This window comes from Amaranthus tricolor, chromosome 14, assembly GCF_026212465.1.
Source record: "Amaranthus tricolor cultivar Red isolate AtriRed21 chromosome 14, ASM2621246v1, whole genome shotgun sequence".
Taxonomy (NCBI): domain Eukaryota; kingdom Viridiplantae; phylum Streptophyta; class Magnoliopsida; order Caryophyllales; family Amaranthaceae; genus Amaranthus; species Amaranthus tricolor.
Genome location: NC_080060.1, coordinates 2,726,994 through 2,752,987, shown reverse-complemented (window position 1 = coordinate 2,752,987; position 25,994 = coordinate 2,726,994). Strand labels below are relative to the sequence as shown.

At 31.3% G+C, this 25,994-nt stretch overlaps 3 protein-coding genes across 4 annotated transcripts; 2 read left to right on the top strand and 1 right to left on the bottom strand.

The window, feature by feature from the left end:
- The first annotated feature begins 452 nt into the window (after positions 1–452).
- Positions 453–6,779, top strand: LOC130800305 (uncharacterized). Of its 2 annotated transcripts, none has more exons than XR_009039396.1 (8): positions 453–1,281; positions 3,541–3,640; positions 4,764–4,859; positions 4,967–5,019; positions 5,219–5,339; positions 5,915–5,963; positions 6,094–6,141; positions 6,238–6,281. XR_009039396.1 is itself a non-coding variant. In XM_057663767.1 (8 exons), exons 1-7 carry the CDS (start codon positions 1,007–1,009, stop codon positions 6,328–6,330), a joined length of 714 nt encoding a protein of 237 aa, XP_057519750.1. In that variant the 5' UTR covers positions 480–1,006; the 3' UTR covers positions 6,331–6,374; positions 6,476–6,779. The 2 variants fall into 2 exon arrangements, 1 of the variants encoding a protein (XP_057519750.1); XM_057663767.1 differs by lacking the exon at positions 5,219–5,339 and adding an exon at positions 6,476–6,779 and having other exon boundaries at positions 480–1,281; positions 6,238–6,374.
- On the bottom strand, positions 6,749–9,954 carry LOC130800304 (probable protein phosphatase 2C 47). Its single transcript, XM_057663766.1, has 3 exons — positions 9,573–9,954; positions 7,900–8,333; positions 6,749–7,825 (listed from the first exon to the last, which is right to left on the bottom strand). Exons 1-3 carry the CDS (start codon positions 9,639–9,641, stop codon positions 7,252–7,254), a joined length of 1,077 nt encoding a protein of 358 aa, XP_057519749.1. The 5' UTR covers positions 9,642–9,954; the 3' UTR covers positions 6,749–7,251.
- Positions 9,955–14,850: 4,896 nt separating this feature from the next.
- LOC130800303 (uncharacterized) lies at positions 14,851–19,146 on the top strand. The gene is made up of 5 exons (XM_057663764.1): positions 14,851–15,161; positions 16,427–16,702; positions 16,799–16,930; positions 17,026–17,142; positions 18,365–19,146. Exons 2-5 carry the CDS (start codon positions 16,427–16,429, stop codon positions 18,704–18,706), a joined length of 867 nt encoding a protein of 288 aa, XP_057519747.1. The 5' UTR covers positions 14,851–15,161; the 3' UTR covers positions 18,707–19,146.
- The last annotated feature ends 6,848 nt before the right edge of the window (positions 19,147–25,994 follow it).

The window sequence follows — 25,994 nt, the reverse complement described above, 5'->3', positions numbered from 1 at the left end:
TAACATTAGACTTAATGCAAATTTAAAACAAGAAAATTCCACTTATATCGGATTTAATTTCAACTTAGAATAAATATAATCTCAATTTATATAAGAATAAATTTCAATTTAAATCAGACCTATTGTCAACTTATAATAAACCTAATATCCACTTATATCATATCTAATATCGATTTACAATAAACATAATCCCAACTTATATAAGAATAAATGCCAATTTACATCGGACCTAATGCAAATTTACATGAAAACAAAACCACCAAAACAAATCAAAGGTATTATGAACATCTAATATATTGACGATCCTTCTTCTGTTTCCATTTTCACGTAGCATAATTTTGTCTTCTTGCGTTTAGGCTTTGAATCATCATCATCAACACTCCTTTTTTCATGAGCTTCATAACAGAGCCTAAAATTTATTCATCATCATCATTCCTCTATGTCAGCTTCTTCTGCCAACTCTTTCAAAACCCCATAACACTTTTTTACACTTTTAAATCCACCAAAACTCACCCAGTTCATGCCCTTCAGTCTTCATACCTTTTTTAAACCAAAAATTTCATACTTTCTGCAATTTCTCCAACTCCATTTTTTTCTCTTTTGATAAAAAATGGGGAACACAAACTCTCCAAAAAACCCCATAAACCCAGAATGCATATGTTAGTCTGAGCAACTTACCACATTAATTGGCTTAGGTAACAATGAAACAGTCGTACAGATTTCAATTTACAAAATTAATAAATTATAATTCTGATTTATTTTTTTGGGCCGGCTCATCTAAAGGCGGTCTCTTTTCATAAGATTTTGTGAAATAATATCTCCATTATCTAAAAAAATTTATTTTTATTAATATATTTGACCCATTGCAATAGAAGTAAATAGTTCAAGAAATGATCACCTCTCATTCTTGGTTGTGCAAAACAAATCATCTTCCAGCAAGTGCCAAGTGGGACATTTCATTCTTCTTCAACCCAAAAAAAAAACTACTACAAAATAGTACAAAATTATGTTTTCAACTGCCATTGTTACACCTTCAAGCTCAAACCCAGTTTCAACCCCCCAATTTACTCTCACTACCAACACCCAATTGATCATCAGGGCAGCATCAAAATCTAAATTTGATTGTGTTTTCAACAAATTTCACACCAGATCTTTGAGCTCCAATTCATTTTCTAAATTTTTATTCAAAGTTCCTAATGGGTATTTTTTGCGCCATTCAATCTATACTTCTTCATCATCCAAAAGGGTTTTCCGGCCTGTCATGGAATCCCAAACTTGCACGTTAGTCATCTTTCTATATCTTTTCTATTGCATATCTTTTGTATGATAGAATTCTGAGGATTTGGAGTATGGGTTTATGATTTTTTGAACTTTTGATTGTTTGTGTTAGTGGGTAGTGTAATTGAGCTATATCGCGGTAAATATTTGTTTTTCTTCTCCAATTAGGTTTTTTGATTGCAGTGTAGGCTGAGGGAGGGTAGGGTTAGGGAGGAGGGCGATGAGAATTGAGCACAAGTTCCTCTAGGGAAAGCGGTTCATGATTCAACTTAGATCAGACTCGATTCTCTTGTTTAGTTCGTTAATTACTATTAATTCCATCTTAATTTGTTGTCCAATTGTTGGTTTGATGTATATGATTAGCATCATTAATTCATTATTATGAAGTAATTCTGTGAGTGATTACAATTAGACATTTGATACTTGTGATTGGTTATACAATTATGCTTGATTGCTTGGTTGCCTGATTGGTGGTGGATTAGTGGTGTTGCTGACTTCTTGTACTTCTATATACTTCAATTGAAAATGTATCATCTGAAAATTGATTGTTTGTGATGATTGATGAACTTAACACTAGAATGACACAAATTGTCACAATAGGGGTGAATTGTGGTTTTAATCTTTTTAAAATTTTATCATATATCTTCAAAGTACCGAGATGAACAAGAAGATTCATGCGGAATAAAGGTGTAAAGGGAAAATATAAAACCAACACAAAGACACTCGATCATGGAACAATGTCCTAGCTTATTTGAACACAAAAGTACCCAAAAAGCTATGTGGATTTAGTTCTAAGGGAATGCTTGTATTGGGAGTAAATATTTAAGGGGAAAATAAAAGTCAAACTATGAAAATAAAGGGAAGTAGGGGTGAATCCGAGAGAGGAGATGAAGGAAAGATGATGCAATAGTATGAAGAGGATGACGAAAAGAGGAGATTATGATCTTACTTGGGAGGAGGGACATATATCTCATTAGGGCCCATTATAGTAATAGTTACCCTAAAATGAGGGGATTAATTCCTTTTCTCTATCACTTCACAACCATTTTCTTACTCTTGACAGCAATTATGTCCTCAATTTTTCGTTTAATAGTCATGTTCTTTTAGTTTGGCTTTTATTCCCCATAAATATTTTACTCACAATACAAACATGAACTAAATTGGACTAACTCAAAACAACTCTAGAAATACTAACTCTAGCTTGGGTTAGAACGTTTTGAAACTAAGGATGAGAATCAAACACTTTGTAATCAGAAATAGATTCGTCAAGAACCTGTTTGTGAGCGGTTTTAAGAGAGGTTTTTGAGAGTGTTTGGGACTTGTATTTTTCGCTTTAATGTTTCTTGGATTTTCTCGCTCTTATGTGTCATCAAATTCAAAAATGACGGGCTCTACAACTTGGTGTACTTATCCCAATGGTTTGAGAGTTACCCATATCTTGTAGCTCTAACCACTGACCAATAAGTTCCTCAATAGGCTCGTACAATTGTACAGTTAGTGGAGTAACAAACGCTTATATTTTAGCTTTTCTGATTGTTGGGATTATTGCCAATAAGGTTGGTTATAGATTTATAGTTAATTAACTTTAAGCTACAAAGGCTTTCATATTGATCAGAAATAGGTTCTTTTTCTTTGAATAACTCAAATATAATATGCGACTAAACACTTCACAACATTGTCTCATGATTCACTAATGTCCTTGCAAATCGCGAATTAAAAAACAGCGAATTATGGTCGGGCTATTTTATGGTCGTTTTGAGCGAATCACGAATTCAAAAAGTGAATTAACTGGAAAATCATGTGACACAGCTTCACAGCTTATTAGTCAACAGAAAGTATAAGTTGGATTTCTCACCATCATTACCCAAACATAGATTCTTTAACGGTTTGGTTGCTAGCCAAACATGTATGGGGATGCTGATTTTCCTCGACAATGCATGTGTGCTCTTATTTGTTTGACAAATATCATAGAAAACGGTACTTCCAATTCACAAAAAGTAGAGGAATTTTTTAACCTAATCCCCTAGGCAAGCGAAGCTTTCCATGAAAACTGTAAACTTTCGTGTCCAATAAAACAATTCCGGGGCATTTTCTAGGAAGTATATTTTCGTTGGCATTTTGGAATTCCGTAGCAAATACTTCTAATATATCTTAATTACCCAGTAGAATGGGAACAAGTTATCAACATTGTCCTAGTTTAGGAGTATATATTTGTTTACTTTTATGTCCAACTTCAAGCAGAATAAGTGAAATCAAATGCAGGGTCAAAATGGAAGTTGATGTGCCTGTTTCTGTAGCATACGACTGCTATTCTGATCGTGAAGCCATGCCCAAATGGATGCCTTTCATTTCATCCGTTAAGGTATTACATTCGTATCCATGATTTAGTTTCTCATTTCTTTGATCATATATATCTAGTGCAGACTTAGTCCTGCAAATTTTTTTGGTCTATTTTAACAGACTTGTACGTACCAAAGCAAGTATTTTGATACTAGACAACAGAATGCCGACTCAAGTCGAACATTTGTGTGTGTCCATTGGCAATTTCCATGTTTTAGTTCTGTCCTGAATATGTGGCTAGCCGAATTATATCATTTGAAAAGAGTCCTTGCATATGGGTAGCAAGAGCGGACATATGCCCCGATAGTGATGCCGATAAAGAAAGCTCCTCTTGTAATTAAATATAACAATGTATTATTTATAAATCGAAATTCTTAAATAATTCTTTTTGTTTTAAATTAAGATTCCACAATTTTCGGCTTTGTCTTTCTGATACAATATTAAAGGAGCTCCCCATCCCATAATTTGTCGATAAACAAACCTAAGCTAATAACCATCTACCCTTTGCCGCCGCCCTTTTTAGACCCCCTGCATTCCTGCATCCTGCTTCTGGCGCTCTAAAACTGTCGGTATGAGCAGAAAGGTTGCTCATCCGAGCACCTATGCTGCTGACTCGATCAGCTCACCTCCTCAACAGTATACCTACTTCACAAATTCCTAGCCCAGGCAGATGTGTTGCTCTCCCGAGCAACTGCTTCTTCAAGCATTTGGCCTCAGCCTCCTTGCTCATCTTTGCACTATTTCAATGATTGGGTCTTGAACTTTCAAGGAGGTTTTTTCATGGTTATTGATGTTTATGCTCATTGAACAGCCTGCAAATCACGGACATTAATTCCAATTGTGTGCAAAGCAATCCAATATGTTTGTTATTTGTGAGACGGCATGCTTACTTGAAATATAGTGCAAAAATGTAGTGACCATTGCGATTGGGGTAGCTGAACATTGATGCGGTCATTGGGTATGAAGTTTCTGATCCCAGTTTAGGACTTCAGGTTCTCTATGCATGCGTTTTCAACATATATTACTCAAATTGATAAATAAAGAATTTTGTTGTTATCATAAATTGGTGTGCCTGCCGTTGTTCTTCCCATTGCATCATATTTATTGATGTACATGTACCTTGATATTTTGAATACTTTTTCCAGGTTTTGGAAGACAAGCCTGATCAATCAAGATGGACGCTGAAATACAAAGCGTTTGGTCGAGATATTGAGTTCTCTTGGCTTGCTCGAAATCTTCAGGTCTCATCTATATATTACTGCTTTCAAAATGAAAAACAATTCTCTTTTATCATCTTTAAAACTTTCTCTTCATTATAATTCAATTTGTACTATTGGCATAACTGTAGCCCATTCGGAATCAAAAAATTCATTGGAGATCCGTGGAAGGTCTTCAAAACAGGTGAGACTTCATTCTTCACTGTTTCATGTATATGAATTTATTTAGAGTCCTCCATTTTGCTTTGCAATTAGAGAAACTAAGCCTTGTAGCCTTTCTATACGAAAAATCTTAGCGGGCTTCTAGTGCACTAGAAAGATAAACCTGTCAGTGTCATGGTTGTTCTGCCTTGCCTATATGAGAAATTATACGAGTGTTGCAGGCTTGTTTACAGTGGTGCTCCTCTTTCCTCGCACAGGAACAACATTCCATTACTCCAATGTCATTAAGTGGCCCCTACTTAAGCGGGGTTTTGTGGGTCGGATGTACGCAACCTTACCCTTGTGAGTGATAACAAACTTGTTGTTAAACTGTTAATGTTTGTGTAATAGATTGGATTAGTTATTGCTCCAAATTTAGTTTGTAGCCAAAAACAGTAGCAAGATAGCAAGAACTGTATGAACGGAATGATTAAAATAAGAATGTAAATGGTTATGTATTCATGTAATCCAAAGCAGTACAAGAATCAGAGAGGCTTGCACTATCCCAAGTAGAGGTGTTCAAAACAAACCTGATGACCTGATATTTACCGGACCTCTAATCCGAGTACGATTTAGCCCGACTTCCAAAAGAATTTTAAATAATGTAAAAATCAATGTTGACACAAAACCCATTCAACCGACTCGAAACACCTGACCCAAAATTAACCCGATGACCCGAATGAACACCTCTAATCCCAAGACATGAGCATAACAACGATTAACTAACTAATACTGAAATACCCATTATCAGCAACTTCACATAAAAAAATGCACATGATTTGATGAGTCATCTAAATATAATCCATTATAATTTGAAACCAATAAACTATAAAATTTTGGCCCATCATAATAATGTTAAACTGAATTTTTCCATGCAGTGGTGCTGTTCGATTTTATCCAAAAGGTCCTTCATCGTGTCTCATAGAAGTAAGCACCCTTCTTCAATTTGTCCGTTTGATCTGCGATTGATTTGATTGTTTGTGTTCATAGAAAAGGGATATCAAAGTTTTTCTGATCTAACTAGTTCGTTTTTCACGTTTTTTTCTTTCTTTCGCAGCTATCTGTTTCATATGAAGTTCCTCAACTTCTAGCACCTGTAGCATCAGTAAGCATCTCAAAAACTGTAGTATTCATTTTTATATTAGTACGTTCTTCCCTTTTGAGTATGGTAAGCGAGTCTCCTGATTATTTATACGTGCAGGCCCTTCAACCTTTTCTCGAGAGTCTGCTTTTACAAGGTTTAGAAAGGTTTACAAAATTTGTGAAAAGCCGTCAACCAAAGTCTGCCAACTGATCTTTGTGCGAGTCTCTGAAGTCTGAAGTACATTATTGATTAGTGTAAATAATCCTTTTCATTGGAAGCCTTTAAGTTTGTGATTTGTGTAAAACTTTACTACAAAATGGTACTGCTTGTGTTCATGTATTTGACATATATGCAGGCAGCAAATATTTGCATCATAATCCACTGGGTTTCTGTAACGTCGAGAGCTACGGGATGTGCTATGATTTGGGCGGGCATTTGTATTCTGTAAAGGGGTGATTATGACCCATCTGATCCCTTCTTAAAAACTGTAAAGTCAAACCTGTTCAATGTCCTTTGTATCTCGTTTGGATTCGCGTTGAGGTTGTAAGGCCCGACTCTTGAACGTGGGAAGCAAAACTATGTCTAGTTTGCTTGTAACTTGTAATACATCAAATTGTTCGATATTGAATTTATGAAAAGTATACTTGTTTCTTATATAATTGTCTTCAAAACAAAATACTTCTATATATGCTGAAGTCACGAGTTTAGATGATCGTAGCTCACATAGTTGTCAGCAATCATGTGGTATGTTGCTGCAATTTATAGAGCAAAAACCAAATGAATTGAAATCGGTAAATGATTAATCACACGGTTAATACAGCCTGCAGAATTGAAATCTAGTGAAAATAGACCAGATTAGACTAGACCAAATTCAACGAAACAATTGAACTGCACACAAATCTATATAGTGCAAGAATGCGGCATTGTTTGACACACCTCCATCCATCCTCGGCCTTCAATTATATTTACAAATCAACCCATTCCGACTCAGAAATTGTGATACTGAGTTAAATTAATGCTCCTAAACGCAAAACCCTAGCAAAACTGCGAGCCGCTTTTTCTAACGATTCTACTGAAGCAGCCTAAAAACAGCAATCGAACATATTCATATACACCGTCTGGACTAAAGAATCAAAGACCATCATTCGTTTCCATTAAACTCCTCAAAGTAGACAATGCCTCTGCTGAGAGGCTGCACCTGAATCTTCGAGGTCTAGACCCTCCCGACTGTTCTCTCTGGTGGTCGAAAGAGGTAAAGCAGACAACAATGACTGTGAGATTGTCGACAGTGTCCAGTCGCAAGGCCTCCCTGACAAGCTCCTTCGCACATTGTTCTGGATCATCATGTCGCCTTAACCCACGGCGTACAATGCTAACTGCTTGTTGGCTTGACATTACATCCCAAATACCATCACACCCGATTATGAGGAACTCGTCATCTTCAGTCAAGATAATCTGTCTTAGTTCAGGATCTGCAATCAAGGGGGAGGCTGAACCCTTGGGAAGCTTCATGTCCCAATCTCCCAGAGCCCTAGTCACTGATAATACTCCATTCAGATAACCATCATCTACGTAAGCACCTAATTCTTCAACTCTATTCTTCTCGGACAGGTACGTAGGCCTGTGGTCTTGAGACATATCAATGGCTTCTCCTTTTCGACAAAGTACAGCTCGACAATCACCAGCATTTGCAACCAATAAGAGCCTAAAAGAAAGAAAGAGCAGAGATTACTAATCAAATCAAGGGGCTAAAGAAATAGCAATTTGCATTCAAATTACCTTCCCAATATCAACGCTGTAAGAGCAGTTGTTCCTGAGGAAGCACTGATACTGCATTCATCTGCAAGAGCTAGATCGGCCATAAGAAATGCTTGGCGAAGGCAATTCTCCACTCCTTCAAGAAATATATCATCCAATTCCGAGGATTCAGGAAAATCAACATCTTCAAAAAAGAATCTTGTCACATTATTCCTAATATAAGCTGCTGCTTCAGGTCCACCATGGCCATCAAAAACCCCATAAAAAGCACTTGGCTTAGGACATTTAAACATTGACCCCAAATGCAATGAAAGATCATCAATCCTTACATGTTCATCTTCCATGAACGTGCGAGTCCCAATGTCGGCAAAGCTTCCTGAGCGAATGCAGGGGACATACTGTAACAAGGTGGAACCTAGAGAATTGTTTGAGACTGCATCAGGGGTCTTTATATCCTAAAAAAAGAAGAGCATAACAATTAGATATCGTCTACAAGAATGTAAGAGAACTCAGACACGTGAAATCAATACCGATACAGCTTCAGCTGTATACCGAAAACATCAAACAATCGCAAATTTAAAAGTGAAATAATCCCAAATCACAAATCACAAATCATGGTGATGAAAATCATCACAAAAGTTTCTAGTGCAGGAAATATTGAGACAGTAAACATTCCACATGAAATTTTAACATGAAAATTCAAGTAAAATCTTAAGCATATCAAAAGCTTCATCATCATCAACCCACTATCCCGCCCGCTCGAAAACAGGGTTTGGTTTGGGTGAGGGTGGGTGAAGGAAGGTGACAGAAAATCCATACCCGCACTCCCTTTAACAAATTCCAAAACAACAATTTTCAAAAAAGATCCCCAAAAGGATCTATCCAAATTTTCTAGATATAGCTTATACCCCTGATAGATTAGCTCTGAAGTTCATTAGTCTCACTAAACTTGATTTCTTAATATCCATTTACCTTCATCATCCCCTACCATACTCCATAGTCCATATGCACCGTTTATCTTGCAATTTTAACTTATTCCCTAAAGTTCAAACTCCTTGTGTTTCCAGAATTCCACTCTCCAGAGCAATTAACCTAGATCACTAAAGTCCTTAACTCCTCAAATTCAGCCTAGTTTCACAAGAAAACTCCATAATTACCTTGTACAGTTTACTTATATACTCCAATTTCGAGCTTCAAACAAAACAATTCAGCAATTCGACCAACAAAATGCTCTTATAACCTTCAATCTAGCGCAAATAATCACCTACCTAGATCTTAACTCTTTTTTTGGAGGAACCTTGATCTTAAGTGTAAAACTTGTTTCTTAACTTCCAAAGAAATTAGGATCCAGTAACAAAAACCTCCATCCCATTCTCATAACCCTATAATTTGGGATCAACAAGTACGTCTTGAAAAATCCATCCCGTAACTCTAAAATCTCCAAAATTATGATCAAAGCACACCAAAAGAAGCAAAATCTTACAGATTTCAGAATCACCAACTCCCTCACAAAATTTCATAAAATTTCCAGACCTTGGACAATTAACTGCATCAAATAAACAAAATTCAAGAAGAAAAAACACTAAAATCTACGCAAAAAACAAAAATAACAAAATAGCAAAACTCAAATCTCAAGATATTTACCAAAGTCACAAAATCACGATTACGAAAAGGGAAGAAGAAAAAGAACTTACAACTTGAGAACAAGAGAGAACCGCGTCCAAATTAGGAACAGGACAAACAATTTCAGCTTCTGTACCCATCTTCTTTCTACACCATCCAAACCCTTAAAACCAAAAATTGAATCACGATATACAAAACCCTGAATCACAACTTTTATTTCGATAAATCAATCAAAAACAATTATTCACTCTCTTTTTCGATCAAAATTCTCTCTGAATATCAAATAATCAATATCAATACAACAATTCACTCTCTTTTTCAGATCAAAATTCTCTCTGATTCAAAGCAAATATATGAAAAAATAAAATTTACAATTGAATTGAGTTTTAACGTTTAAGAAGAAATCGCTGAATCTTTACAATGATAGGAAAAGATGCAGAAAATCTGAGACTTGAAGAGAAGGAGAAGTTTATATATGGAGTTTCATAAGGAAGAAAAAAATGATAAAAATAAAAAATAAATAAAAATAAAAACAAAATTAAGAAGCAGCCACATGTGTGAAAGAAGGAGACACGTGTAAGAAAGAGGAGCCGTTGATAATAAATTTGATTCCTGTTCTAGATTGCGTATGGTAGTTGATCACACGCTAACGCGGTTATTTATTTGGTATTTTGAGTTTTTAGATTGCGTACCTTCCACTTGAATCTTTTAAGTTGACAATAGAATTTTTTTATGAGCAAAATTATTTTTTTTTAAAAAAAATTCTACAATAATGCTTTAACTCTAAATTTTTCACAAATTTTTGTATGAGATAGTCTCGTCGTGAGACGTGCCCCATACTTAGATTAAATAGTCTAATAATAACAACTTTTAACATAATAAACTTTTTGCACAGACTCGTCTTATAATGAAACGGTTTCATACAAAAAGACTGTAAATTTTTTATGCATATTCATTATAATATAATACTTTAAGGTTGTCTAGAGGTCTTTCATGTTTATATTTATCAATAATTGTTGAGGTTTGAAAAAATAGGGTCTAATTTTAATTTTATAATAGCAAACTAAGATAAGTTGTCTAGTGTCCAAACTTCAAATAGATAATAAACTAGATTTAAAGAGAAACACTTTCGATAACACGCACAAACATTCTAAATAAATGCATTATAAGTTATCAAATAGATGCGATTTGGTGTTTCACATAAACCTAATGTTGTTTTTTCGGTCAACATCATAGTACAAGCTTTTAGGCATTTTTCTTATAGGTCTGAATCATTTGGTTAAAAACCTATTGATATAGTATAATGTATATATATAACATAGAGAATAATATTTAAACTAACTCTTTACACATGTAAAAGTGAATTGCTAACCACCAAACTATAAATTCTAGATTCGTATTTATCTTGAACTAATTCACTACACCTTTGTGGAAAGTAATAATGGAACTAATGTATGACTTTCACGAATTAGAAAATCTAGCTGGTTAGCAACCTACAATTTTATATATTACTTCCATTTTTAAATACTTATAATTGATTGTAATATATTGCGTGGAAAATAATTACTATAAGTTAAAATACAATGGAAGTTGGAAGCGAAAAGGTAAGTTACTCCTTCTGTCCCATTGAATTTAAAATATTTTTTATTTTGATCCGTCCCACTTAATTGGCATTTTATTTTTGGATAATAAGCCACCAGTTTTTTAATCTCATTTATACATTTTAATTTTTTTTTAATTTCATCAATACAAGTCATTTTCTCTATGCATATATTACTACTTTTTCAAAATTCACCTCTTTTTTTTTATGCAATTCTATTAAACACATGAGTATTGGTCATTGATAGTTGATACCAATAAATTGATGAAGAATAAAAAGTTGGAGTAGATCATATGTAAAGTCTATAATTAAGAATGTGTTAACATACTCAAATACGTAGAGGAAGACTAATAAAGAAGTCGGTAGAAATTTCTAGCACAAATGTTGGACAAGTGAGTGTGTTTTAGATCCTACCATTTGGTGCATGCTTAGTTGGCCCAACTTCATCATTTCCTTTTACCTTTTTTCAGGCTGTATTACCGTCAAACAAAATCACATTTAAAAATATTAGTGTTTTAATATTTAGACTGTCATTTTAATATTTTCAATGAAGTGTTAAATATTTAAAAAATTTAAATTGAGTTTTATGCATGAAAATAAATACAATTAATGCTATATAACAAATTTAAGACCATCTTAAAATAAAAATTTGTGAATTTACACCCTTTCTTTTTCTTTCTTTTCCTTTCCTTTTCAAGTGAAAGCTTACCAAAACTACTCAACTCAACTATGACCAACTGGAAACATCCAGCTCTGACTCAGCTCAGCTATTTGTTTCTGAATATTTTATCAACTTGCATAGTAAATTGGTTTTAGGTGCATTGTACTTCTTTTTAAGTAGTTATTAAATTTATATTAACTTTGGATAATTGGGATAGACATATATATTCCTCCCTTGGTACTGAATGATGGTTTTCATAAGAAATATTCATAAAGATTAGAAAAATAAATTTTTTGTGATTTATAACTATATTAATAAGATAGTGAAAATATTTTATATTGATTTTTAATTATAAGTGAAGAAAATGCAGAACCATACAAATAAAATAAAATAAAAAATTAATAAAGATAAATATTGTTACATGGACTTAATGGATAGCATGTAGAAGGTTTATGGTTCGACCCCTACTGGACTCAGGTATAACTTGGGGGTTTCTTGATTGTGTGTATCCCTCTTTATTACTCTCTCCTTGAGGGTATCGGGTATGGTACGTCCGCCTCTTTTCGAAATAAGAATAATATTTTATTTGTACAATGTCATTAACCGACTTTAATTAATGTTCCGATTTTGAGGGTTGAATCTATGCAACAATGTTAATCAAATAGTTATTTCCGATTGACCTTGGTAACAAATATTAATTGTGACTTTTCTGATAACAAGAATTGCAAATGATTTATGTACATTATCATTTGAAACTAAAAAAATGTATAAATTTTTTAGCAAATCAAATGTAGGAGATAATTATTGATGAATCATAAAAGTAAAATAAAATATTCAAATAAACCTTAAAAAACACTAATGGCCCATTTGGTACCTTAATTGCCATAATAAAAATGAAAAATTAGTGTAATTTTAGTTGAAAAATATCTTGACTACCTTAATGGTTATGCTTGTTCAACTCCAATCATTTCATTTTTTTCATAAAATTCACTTCAATGCATCACCATTGGAAGATGTGGTATTAGGCGGTAATGGAAATTTATAAACAAAAAAACTTTTTTGTGATCAAAGTTTTATTATCATGGGAATGATATGAAATTTTTTATGAAATTTTACACTATAATCATTCTCATTACCTCCATTTAATACCACTAACTAAACGAGACGTAATAGTTTAGGTAAAGGTTGGATGAAAGAATATTTTACATCTATAATAAACAGATTTAATTTCTGTTAATAGCTAAGTCAGTGTGTATGTAATTTGCATAAATCATTTCATAATTATTTTTCCAAAAATTAAAGAAATAAAGATATATAATAATCACTATTTAAATAATTTGACTTTTGACGAGTTAAGTATTAGTCATTTGTCAATGAATTTTCCGCTACTTTATTTGGTGTGTTGAAATGTTCAAATTTTGGATATTTTATTCTTTGCAGGGTTGAATTCAACTCTATTACCAAAGTCAACTCTTTTTTTATTACTCTTCTATTCTTTTTTAGATTGCTAATCGGTTGTAATTTAAAAAGACAAAATGGTAATTTCTCAATTTTTTTAATTGCGCTAAAACGATTTTATTTCCATTGTACATTATACTAAAGCACATGAATCCTATCCGTCTACAACACGATACCACACAATATGATAATATTTAAGACATGACTTAATACAACATAATTTGATATGAGCGACGATAGATATGACACATGGGCGACTCAACACGATAAATTTTCCATGGTTGAACCTCAATTTTAGGTGATCGAACACAACACAAGATATAGTTCATGACACGACTTGACACAGTAGGATTTGACAAGAGATACGAGAATTGAACACAACAGTAAGGCGATTCAGCATGACTTTCCAAGGCAGCGCAAATGTTCTGATTTGGACCGGTCTAACACTAAAATTAGATTTAACCAGATTATTTTGGTATTAAAAATTTTCAGACTAGACCATACCATTTAAACACACCAGACCAATCAGACTAGATCGTTCATTAACTATTAATGATCTGTTGCGATCTAGTCTACGATTTTTTTGCTTTTTTAACGATATTGTATTTGTTTATAGAAATATTTACACTTTTAATTGAATCTAAGCAAGTTATGATTATCATTTAAAATATAATAATTCATAACTATGTAAAACTTTACACAAATTACATAATGAAATCAACAGGAATAGATATAGTCATATAGATAATACGTCTAATTTATGTAAAAATAGGAATATGCAGATCATATACTTTTAATGGGCAAAAATCAACTGGAAATAGAAAAGAAGTAAGCTAAACACAAACTTAACAATCATTCTCCTTTCCATATTCTATTTTTAAACAATCTTCGATATTTGATTTTTCACGAGACTGGATAATATAATAGTTTTCGATCTTAATTTTTCACAAGACCGGGTAACATTAGAGTTTTTATCTTGATTTTTCACGAGACCGGGTAATATTAGAGTTTCCGGTCTTGTTTGCTCTATAAATTTAAAATCTGAACAAACTATTCAACTGGAGATCATATTAAAAACTCCTTTTTGTTTCTTAATAAAATTTTCATAAAAATTGTTTACGAGAATTAAGAAAAATAGAATCTTTTAGATAGTAAAGATATTATTTTATTGAATAATAAATTTAATTGAGGAAAGCTGGAATTAGAAATATAAAAAATAAGGACTACAGCTAATAAAATTTTTTTATAAAATGAGTGGGAAACATGTGGAAAACAAATAGAATATAAAATTGTTAAAATAAAGTTAGTGAAATACATGCGAGGATCATAAACAATATTTAAATTATTAAAATAAGGATGGACAAGGTTATTTTTGTCTAAAATTTATGATACAAATAGAAAGATTCCTTATAGAAAGAACAAACGAAACACTCAAAATGGAAAGTCGAAACTTATTTAAAAATACAAATTGTTGTGAGGAACCATTAATATACGAGTTAAATAATCCAATTAATATAAATTAAAGAAAAAAAATATAACCTTTTTATTTTAAAGTTGTCTCTTTAAAAAACATAGGGAGTACATAAATTACGGTTTAATACGCATTTAGACCAAACTTTAGGAGTAGTACTGTTTATAAGGACGAAAATTATTCGCACAAATTAAAACTGCAAATCAAATCGGAGCAAACCCTAATTCATGATCCGGTGATTTTTGCCTATCTAGCGTCAGTCCTTCATTCCTTTCCGGCTTCATTCCTTCCTCGGTTATTCCGTCAAGAGAAAGAAAGTCACGCATAACCCTAATTCATCTCACGTCCTTTGATTTTCATCTTCATCTCCATCTTCATTGCTTTTGATCTAGCGCCGCAATTTCCCTTTTTCCTCATTCCTTTTCCAATTTCGTCATCTTCACCTTTGATTTTTAGTCCTACTTTTCAAGGTTAGTCTATTGATTTTTAATTATTTTTTTTTTCCATTAAAATTAAGTTTGGGTCTTTCATCTTCGCATAACCCTGATTCGATTGTTGTTCTACGCATAACCCTAATTCGATTAAATTTAAGTTTAGGTCTTTTTTTGTTCTATGCATAACCCTAATTTGATTGTTGTTTAGGTATTTAATCTTCATTCTTTTGTTCTTATTTTTTGTTGCTTTTGTTCTACATCATCTTTTTATATTTGGCTTCATAAGCTACATAAAGATGGACGGATAAAAAGAAATTCATCAAGTACTTGCACACAAAGATGATAGGAGTACAATTAGCTATAACATATTTGGTTGATTCGAGAGTAGTGGTTGATTTTTGAATTGTTAGAAAACAGAGTACAACACTACTGATGTTGATTCGTTAATGTTCGAAGAACTAGGATTATAATATTTTAAATTAGTAATAGGAAGTGAATTGGAATATGGAATTGTACATATGGGGTAAGCTAACTTCTTTCGAGTTAATGTGATTCTTTTATTCGGAAATAGTACACGTATATTTGTCTTATTTCCTAGAAGCGTATGATTGAAATAATTTGGGGCCTGATTATGAATGCAACAACAATGCCAAAGCCTGAATCCAACAATATCCAACAATATGGATTGATTATGAATACATTAATGCTAATTAGAGTGCTTAACTAAGGGTATTCCAATCTATAACCAGAATAAATTTGGACTTTGAATGGATTTCTGCTGGAAAAAATATGTTGAAGCTAATTGTACTCCTATCATCTTGGTTTAGTGTCATATTTGCATAATCAATGTGGCTATCAATAATGGAGACAGACAGGGAGTTTTTGTGTGCAAGTACTTGATGGATTTCTTTTTATCTATCTTTGTGTAGCTTATGAAACCAAATACAAAAAATAATGTAAAAAACCACGGAGGTGTGGAGGAAAGAAAAGTATGAGTGTGGAAGATGAAAACATCATAAATTGTTAATCTAAGATAAAGTGATGGAACCAAAGGTGGAAAAAGTTGGGGTATGCTGTGGTTGAGGATAAATGTTTTAAAAAAAAGTTAGAATTGCACCTTGAAAATATGGATCGAAATGGAAAGATGGATCAACAATATACATATATTTTTATAAGTTTTGACAGTGTTGGAAATATTCCTAATAATATATATTTTTTTACTTTTAATAGTTTTGACAGTGTTGGTATACGATATACATTTGAATTTCTCGTTGACAATTGCATTCGTTGGATTTCCGTAGATGTCATTGAAAGAATCTTTAGCAAAGTTTCAAAGACAGCATGAGAAGTGTCAGTCTACTCTTTCAAGCATTGCCTCTGAAAAACAAGCTGCTGCCAAGGCCACTGCTCCTTCGAAGTCTAGTTATAATGTGCAGAAATCAACTGCAACAGTCACGCGGCCTCCTCCTCCCGTTGTCAAATTCTCAAATGATACAGAAAGGCTTCAGTTTATTAACAACATAAGGAAGTCTCCTGCTGGAGCTCAATTGAAGCGTGTCATTGATCTGCTACTTGAGGTTAGCTACTTTAGTGTGGCTGTCTGCTTGTCTATTTATATTTATATTGGGCATTTTGGTAGCATTTTCTGTATAACTTACTTGGGTTGATTGCAGAGGAGGGAAGCGTTAACTCCTGAGCAAATCAATGAAGCATGTTATGTTGATGTGTATGGAAACAAAACTGTTTTTGACAGTTTGAAGAACAACCCAAAAGTGCATTATGATGGGAGATGTTTTTCTTACAAGGTATTATTGTAATGATTGTTTGGGCTCCTTGTATTAATACCATCTATTTTTGGATAAGCAAATGCCTTTGATTTCTAATTTTATGGTCTGTACAGGCAAAGCATCAAGCCAAGAACAAGGACCAACTGCTTAGTACTATACGGAAATTTCGTGAAGGCATGCCGGTAATTGATCTAAAGGATGCTTATCCAAATGTGATGGAAGATTTGCAGGTAGCTTCATTTTCACTTTTATTGCCCCCTTCTCTCCTTATGTCAATTTTTTCTTGAATACTGCTGCTAAGGATATTTTCGCTCAGTATGACAATAATGGTAGTAGTGTCTACGATTTTGGGGAGCAATCTCATGTCATTCGCTGACCACTGAGTATCAGTGGTGCTGATATAATTAATGATGGGTAACATTGGTTTTTAGGCCATGTTATTGTTTGGCTGAGTTGTTGGTTTATGCTTGGATATTTCTGTACAGGGTGGTTACGTTTGAGAAAGGGTATTGAAATTGAGCAAAGTATGGAGACTGGAACACATAAAATTCATAAATTTGTTTTTGTGCTTGTACAAAACAAGACCCACACAACAGGATAGTTGACTACACACAAACTCAATAAGGTTTCATCCTAAAACCAATTAGTAGTAGGACGCTTAGCCTATTAAGCTTAGATGTTAGTCATCTCTAATTTTTCGATGTGTGATCACATATGAGTTATTTTTCGTTTTTTTTTGATTGGGTGAAAATGTCATTTTTTTCTAACACAATTTGTTTTGATAGAAGATCGAGTTTGTTTTGTTTATAGTTAATCGAAAACTGTCGTCTGTCGGGATATGATGATTAGTTTGTTATTGAGTTTGTACATCTTAAGACCCACACAAGAGGTGAGTTTCATCCTAAAACAATTGGTGATAGGAGGAATAGCCCATTAAACTTATAATTTAATCAACCTTTCTCTAATTTTTCATCGTTGGATCAATTGTGGGTTATTTTCCGAAAAAATGTCACTCAAAAGAGGGTACCAGTGTTTAAATATATTGAGTTTCAAAAGAAATACTAGATAGCTCTGAACAGATAGGTGATTATGTAAACTGCAAGTTATATGGTGTGCAGAATAAAAATTCATAACGAACAAATGGATTTAACCATGGTAAAGTTGATATGGAGAAAAAAGGTAATTGATTGATACTAAACTTAGATGTCAGCTCTGAACAACTTGTTGTGATTGATTGCTGGATAAAGATGTGTACATGGGTAGATGTTGTAGTAGATTGAAGCTGTTCATGATAGTTTAAATTCCAGCTTATTGGCTCCGTTTGTTTTCCTTTTCTTGCGTACATTCTCTTCCCTCCCCCCTTATTGAGCTTAGTACTGTTTTTGAAATCAAATTTTGAAGTTTTGTTCGATTATTGGCACTGACCTGAAATTTAAACATTTTTTTCCATAGACTTTGAAGGCTGATAGAAAAGTTTGGTTGCTCTCAAACATTGATTCCCAAGAGGATATAGTTTACCCAAACGACCCTCGGGTCCCTATCAAGGTGGATGATGATCTCAAACAACTCTTCCGAAGCATCGAGTTGCCACGTGATTTTCTTGATGTTGAGAAAGAACTTCAGAAGAGTGGTGTTAAGCCTCTTACAAACACTGCCCAGAGAAGGGCTGCCGCACAAATTCAAGGCACTTCCACAAAACCGAAATCTAAGAAGAAGAAGCATGAAATTAGCAAAAGGACTAAGCTCACAAATGCCCACCTTCCAGAATTGTTTCAACACCTTTCATCACAGTGACCTTTCGAGCATTTGTTGCTGACATAACTGTTAATTCTGGCTATCGGGTCGTGTCGTCTCCAAATTTTATTCATATCTAGGAAGTATGTCGATTCGGTGATATTTCTCTTTTGTGCGGATAAAATATTTATTATTATCTCATATAGATCGAAAATAATCTCTTTGTTATCATCATTAAGGATAAGGTTGTATACATACGGCTTTCATACCTTGTTTAGATGTTAGCTTCATGGGACCACTTAATGACATTAGGGGGAATTTTGTATATAATGTCATCATGTCATAAAGCTAACGAGTAATCTAAGATCATATGTTAATAATTTGCTTATTTTTCTTGTAGATTCCGGGCATATTTGCTTGCTCTTATTATATGATGGAAATTTGCACTTCAAGACATATTATTATAAAGTTTAAAAGGATTGCTAATTATTGCCATTTTTGCAATCAACAAAAATATATTGTCACCATTGGTTTTATGTAAATGTGTCGATGAAAAGAATTTTAATGCATATTTTCAATAAATTTATAATTTTGCCATTTTTTTTTCTAATATAATAATATATAATATTTTCTCTTATTCTACACATTAGTTTCATTTATTTTTTGTCAGTATTTACTTGTTACTCCTAATTTGTATTTTAGTTTTAATCTTTAAGTTAAAATATAATCATGTGGGATCTTGTTTGATTCGTTTCAATACAATGATTATTAATATTAATTTTTTATAATTTTTAATTAAGAACAATTAGAAATATTAAAAATTAAAATATTATCTCGGCAAGTATAAAAAACTATATGAGACTAATAAGTTGGATAGGATAGAGTATATATAATTGTCCTGCTAACATTTTGCATCTTTTAACGAAAGTGAAGCCAACGAGTAACAATGTGAAGTTTTGAGGCCAAAAACAACCCAAATAACTTGTACCTTTGTGACCATGCTTACACACAATAGTACAGTTACCCTTAACCTTCAACACAAAGCCGAATTATTCAAATTTTTGCTCTTTTTCGTTTTATAATATTTAAATTTTTTTGATATTAAGAGTATCTCCAGTAAGAATTATAAGCATAAAAGTCATTAATTTTTAAATTAGTATGAGTTTTTTTAGAGTACACCTAAACATAATTCACGCCGATTTTGTTCAAAGTGAAAAATATCATATTAATATAGATCATTTATGATTGACAAATTTAACACTTAAAATTTTTAATATACTTTTATTTCTAGTAGTTTCACACTTAGGCGAAAAAATAGTAAAAAATTGATCTTGTTCCATCCAAATAAATACAAATTAAAAAATTAAGCATGATAATTTTAAAGTAAGTCTAATAAAACAAGAATGGAATATACTAGTAAGTAGTAATAGATAGCCAATACCCAAACTTGTGATGTGTCATTATTATCCTTACGATTCAATTACTTTCAAACGAATACTTGCATTACTTAACAATAACATTCTAATGTGATTAAATTTTGGGTTCATCGACAAATGTGGAGAAACAAGTATACTCCTAAGAACAAAACTCGTTATTTTCTTATTTTATTTATTTTGCGTTATTTAAATAAGTAGTTTGTATATATGAAATCATCTTATTATAAAATAGACCTATATAATTAATTTATTTTTTGCTTAATCACTTAAAATTATAAATAATCACTTTAATAAATTAAATATATATGTATAAGCTTAATAGAAATCGTCTCACCATAAAATTGTCTTATTTAAGAATTAGTATTGAGTGGTACAACTCTTGATTGACAATTGAGAATCACATATAGAAGATAATGGGATGGGATAGGGACCTAAATCCAAGTCTAACAAGTTGGCTATACATGATTGGATTCATTATTCATAGTTTAGTTACCCAAAAAAAATAGGGTTCCAATTCCAAATTCTCATCTATAAATAGTTGGTGAAGGTTTCTATGATTGGATAAACGTCATCAACTCCAATAAGTTTGCAACCACATACATCCTTAATGTATTGTCTAACACATAATCAAATAATGGAGGGATTTACGTGGCTTTAATTTGGATGTTTTCTCTACGGAATAACATATTTTATCTTTTGTCTATTTCACCAATCACTATTAATTAGATTTATATTATATTTGTGAATTTCAGAGTTATTAAGTGTTGGCTAATTTGCTTGATAAGATGTCAATTGTTTATGTTAGTTGTTGTCAATTTATTTGTAAAAATTAATTGTTGGTTGTTAGTGTTTGTTAGAGCAAAGGTGTGCAAAAAATAAAAGCAGATAAAAAAACTATTCTTAATAGTTTAATAATCTTGACTTAAAACTCAATTTTTAACTAACTTCAAAATTTTTTGTCAAATAATTTATTTAATTATTTGACCAAACAAAAATCAAAAACCAATAAAAAAACACAATTATTAAACTCAGTCTTAGTCAGAGTTTTGTTTAGTTATATTCAACAAAATTCAAACATATAGTTGCATCTCAATACTTGTTCCTTATTAAATTAGTTCAACTAAATTCCATTTAGTTTAGTTCAATTAATTTCATTCAATTCTGTTTAAATGAGAGATAAAAGTTATAGGTTAGTCTAATAGTTAAAATTTCCTCTTTCACCCTTATACAATAGTTTTGTTCTCACCAGTCACCACCTACATAAAAATCGATTGATTCTCTCTCTTGATGTAGAAATTCTCTAACTTACCCACAAATCTCAATCATAGAAATAATAATAGTATACTGTTGTCAACTCAAAAAACAAGTCCTAAGTTCAATACTTCTTATGTCTTAAGTTGTTTAGGCTTAACCAAGATAACTATAATTAATATAAAAATAACATGTACACAAAAATTAAATTGAACTGACATAATTATTGAGGTTTGTTCTCTACAATTTTTCAATTTAATTCTTCATTTTTACTCTTACACGTCATTGTTTATTCAATTTATCATTCGTTTTAGTTTAATTCGCTTTAATTCTAGCTTGTTTAATTCAATTTAATTCTAGCTTGTTTAATTTAATTTATTCAATTCACTTCTTTCATTACAATTCAATTTAAAAAAACACACTAAAAATCAAATTCCAACATTCAAAAATCCAAATAAACACCAACTGAATCTTATCCATTAAAAATTTATATCATATATATTTATTATCTAAGCTGAAGCTAACAAAGTGGAATCTTTGAGTGCATTAGTTTAATGTAAGGTTTTTGTTTTTAAATCTTTAATTAGTAATATATTAGATATTATTATCTTATGTTTTTTTGCTAGTGAATGGTGAGGAGTGATGAAATATGTACATTTTACATCTCAAGAATAATTATATAAAATTGTTTTGATAGATTGGATCCAATAATGGTAGTATTGTTGTAGGGATGATACAAATTAGTATCCTTCGCTTTTTCTAATAGATACATTATTCTCGTAAAAACTCGGTACTTCTTTTTTAGCCCATGTATAAAGTGCATTTCTCAATAAAACCTTCCTATACAACAATTTCAAGCAAATTAGTCAGTACTCGATATACGAGTTTACTGTCCAGTGAATTAAAGTGAGAAAATTTGAAATGAATAAGTAAAAAAATATAAAAATTCACATAATAGCCAAAGTTTCAAACTATTTCCCAAGATAAGCAGTTTTTTTCCAAATCTATGGCTTTGAGCTGTTCACTGATAATAACAACAAACAAAGGCTGAAGGTCAAAATTAGTCAAAGTCTTTGTTCACTATTACTAATAGCGAACAAGATTTTGACCTCCAGTCTTTCTTGGTTGTTAGTAACAGTGAACAGCTGCGGGGTAAAATTTAATACTGCCTTCTTCCTCATTTTTCCCCAAAGAAGTTTGGTCAAAAAAGGGTCAAAATCTTTGTTCGCTGTTAGTTACAGCAAACAAAGACCTTGACTTTTTTTTACCAAGCTTCTTTGTTCGCTGTTAATAATAGCAAACAAGTCGAACCTCTGCTTTGAGAAAAAACTGTTTATCTTAAAAACTAATTTGAAATTTTGGCTATTTATGTGAAATTTTTTATATTTTTTTTCTTAAATATTTTAAATTGTCTTAAAGTGATCAAATCTATTAATTGTTAATGGGCAGTCGTTTAATACTTAGGTTGCCAAATGCCCAATACCAATCGGGTTGCAAAAGAACATTTCTAGAACAATTATTCTTATAAGATACCATTTATCAGTAAAAACGTTGATTAGCAAGGGTAAAGAAGATATGGCCCAGAGCCTCAAATTTTTTTGGATCTAAAAAATATTTTCATATATAAGTTTAATCTTAACTTGAATTAAATTTAGATATAATTTATATTTTTGCTATATAGTATGAGTTATTAGGGTTATCTTTATAGAAAGTTAAATATAAAGAATACAAAACAAATAAAGTATTATTTAATTTTTTTGGCTTAAGTTTTAGAGGTTCTATTTATCTTGTAGTAAGTGTTTTGATATCAAAATTGCTAAATTTAAAATTCAAAGTGACGTGTTAAAGATTAAAGAAAAATAATCTTTTAATTGAATAAGTAGATTATTTAGCTCAACTTAAAACTATCTCGCTATGAAACAATGTCTTAAACTAAAAGAGAATATGTGTAATTTTAATTGCTTTGCATTTTTCCATGGTTAGAGTACTAACAAAATGTATAATTTGTTATTTTTGACTTATACGTCTTCTAATATATATTTTGAGCTTTTATATATTAAATTATGCATAACTAACATGTATAAAAAATTAATTTTATGAAGGTATATAATTAGACGATTTAAACAAAATTCTGCTTACTATATCTTTACACACTAATCACAATATATAAAAAAACTTGAATAATAAATAATACTTTCTTTATTTCTTTTTGTTTGTCCAATTTAAGTTTTTCTACTATAGGAGAGATAAATTTAGATTTGATTTTTAAAGTATATATATTGAAGACAAAATATATTCATATGGGATCTTGTTAGATTCGTTTTGATGCAAAGAATTTTAATATATAATTTTTACAATATTTTATAATGCGTACTAAGAGATATTAAAGCTAAAAATATGCTTTAAAATATGTAAAATAAGTAAAGTGGAAAAAAAAAACAAAAAAATATTAATATAATAATATAACAATTATTTTAGAATGGCTGAAGTAATTTAATGACTTTGGAAATTGTAGTTAGTGAGGAGCCTTGAAGATGCCGGACAACTTGGACCAAAATGTGGATAAGATGGTAGGTTTGATGGTGCATCAGGCAAGGAAACATGACAACCTGTACCATATAATAAACTTGTACTTTTAAATTTACAATCCATCCAATTAGATTGCTACATCTTATATTTATTGGTTGTATTTATTTTGAAAAATTATCAAATAAATTCGTTTTTTTTCTTTTTAAAAACATCATTTAACTATAATACTTCCTCATCGCTCAAGTTTATTATTATATATATTACAATTAATGTGTGCGAAAAAATATAATCAGGTGGAATCTTGTTTGAATCTTTTAACCGCATACATTCATATTATTAACTTTTTGTGATTTTTAAATGTGTATAATTTATTATATAAATGATCAAAATAACACATTGAATTGCGTAAAAAATCAAATGTAGCAAGTATAATAAAACGGAAGAAATATGTAAAAGCTTTCTAAATCAAATAATATATTTTCAAAAGGAAAAAAAGAATAATACTCGAAAATAACTCTCATATAATTATCCTACAATAATAACTTTTATGATAATACATGGAAAATGTTTTATTTGTTTATTCTTCCACCCACTTTTTTTTGTAGGGTTCATCTTTTTGGGAATGCATTTAGTCCTTTTTGCCTTTTTTTCTTGAAAGAAGTATGAATATGGTCTATTCGCTATTTTTCCCCTCTCGAATACCAACTTCTGCGGGATAATACTAGGTTAGTGATGATGATATTTGTTGCATAAAATGATCCTTCATTTGAAATGAATTGATCATTAACCTATTAGCCAGGAATTTGTGTTTTTAAATTAACTGGTGTTTGCGATAGCAGTTCATAAGTTATACTCTTATTGCAAAAGAATTTCAAAAATAGCAACTTAATTAAATACACATTTTAATTAAAACTGTAACATTTTAAAAATTGTCACATAAATTTTTAAATAATACTATAATCTCGATGAGAAAGATAAGTAAAACACAAAAATATTTCAATTTTTCAACCCAATTCTTTAAAACTACTCCTGACAAACTGTAAGATTACTGTTTTCAAGATCTGAGCATTGCGTGATTGAATTAGAAAAGCCAACAAAAATTGAGCCTAATTAAATTAAATTATAAATTAAATTAGTTTTATTTGGTGTAATCTCCAACTAATCATCATTATTGGCGCTTAAGAGGTCGGTTTGACCATGCTGGATACATGCTGGCTAATATTACTCCATCGGTCCATCCGTTTCACTTAAATATAATTTATATCTAAATTTTTTTTTAAAATATAAAAAAGTAGGAATATATATTTATTAAAATGTATTCATCAAGACGTATCTAATAAGATTAATTACCCATTAATTTATATCTTAACTTCATTACATTCATGAAAAATTGTGTTCAAATTAATCTATTAATATATGAAATATTTCAAACGTAAGCAACGGTATAAAACAGAATATTACAACTCAATTTATTGGGTTTACAATAATAAATTACTAAATTTCATCTTAATTATTTCAATATATCATGAGATTCGATCATACGAAATACTTGAAATTCGTTGTTTCATCATGAAGGTAAAATTCAGTTAGACATGTCACATGTTCTATTATAGAAGAAGAGTTTTGTTTCTCTTGGTGTGTTAGATGATATACTATCTATGTCATTTTGAAATTGTATTATTTGACTCAATTACGCATGTGAGAACTTTTGGGATCAAGTAATGTTATTTCAATAAAACAGGGAAAGTATACAATTCATTGTTCCAAGTTTAGATAGGGAAATTATGTGTATGGAAAGGTTCAAAATAAGAACCTTATAACTGTTATAAGTTAAGCAGAGTACTACAATGACTGATCCATAAATACCACACTTCCGAGCTAAAATAAAGTTACTAAGTTATAAAATAAGTGATCGGTTCATATAGGTGAGCTTGGTGGCCACAAGGCAAATAATTCTAAGTTTTTTTTAACATCGTGTATTTTAGACATAAAATTCATGTCGTTTTGGATTTTCGAGAGTTGTATCCAAGCGGGTACATGTTTAGAGGACATACACACTATGTTGGATTATGTTATTCACAATGAATTACAATATATATATTCGAAACTATAATAATCAGTAATATACTTCG

Coding starts and splice junctions, on each gene's coding strand:
- LOC130800305 (XM_057663767.1), top strand. CDS start 1,007: ATGTTTTCAACTGCCATTGTTACACCTTCAAGCTCAAACCCAGTTTCA. Junction 4,860..4,966: donor GGCTTGCTCGAAATCTTCAG/GTCTCATCTATA, acceptor GCATAACTGTAG/CCCATTCGGAATCAAAAAAT. Junction 5,964..6,093: donor CTTCATCGTGTCTCATAGAA/GTAAGCACCCTT, acceptor TTTCTTTCGCAG/CTATCTGTTTCATATGAAGT.
- LOC130800304 (XM_057663766.1), bottom strand. CDS start 9,641: ATGGGTACAGAAGCTGAAATTGTTTGTCCTGTTCCTAATTTGGACGCG. Junction 8,334..9,572: donor TTCTCTCTTGTTCTCAAGTT/GTAAGTTCTTTT, acceptor TTCTTTTTTTAG/GATATAAAGACCCCTGATGC. Junction 7,826..7,899: donor ACAGCGTTGATATTGGGAAG/GTAATTTGAATG, acceptor TCTTTCTTTTAG/GCTCTTATTGGTTGCAAATG.
- LOC130800303 (XM_057663764.1), top strand. CDS start 16,427: ATGTCATTGAAAGAATCTTTAGCAAAGTTTCAAAGACAGCATGAGAAG. Junction 16,931..17,025: donor GGAGATGTTTTTCTTACAAG/GTATTATTGTAA, acceptor TGGTCTGTACAG/GCAAAGCATCAAGCCAAGAA. Junction 17,143..18,364: donor ATGTGATGGAAGATTTGCAG/GTAGCTTCATTT, acceptor TTTTTTCCATAG/ACTTTGAAGGCTGATAGAAA.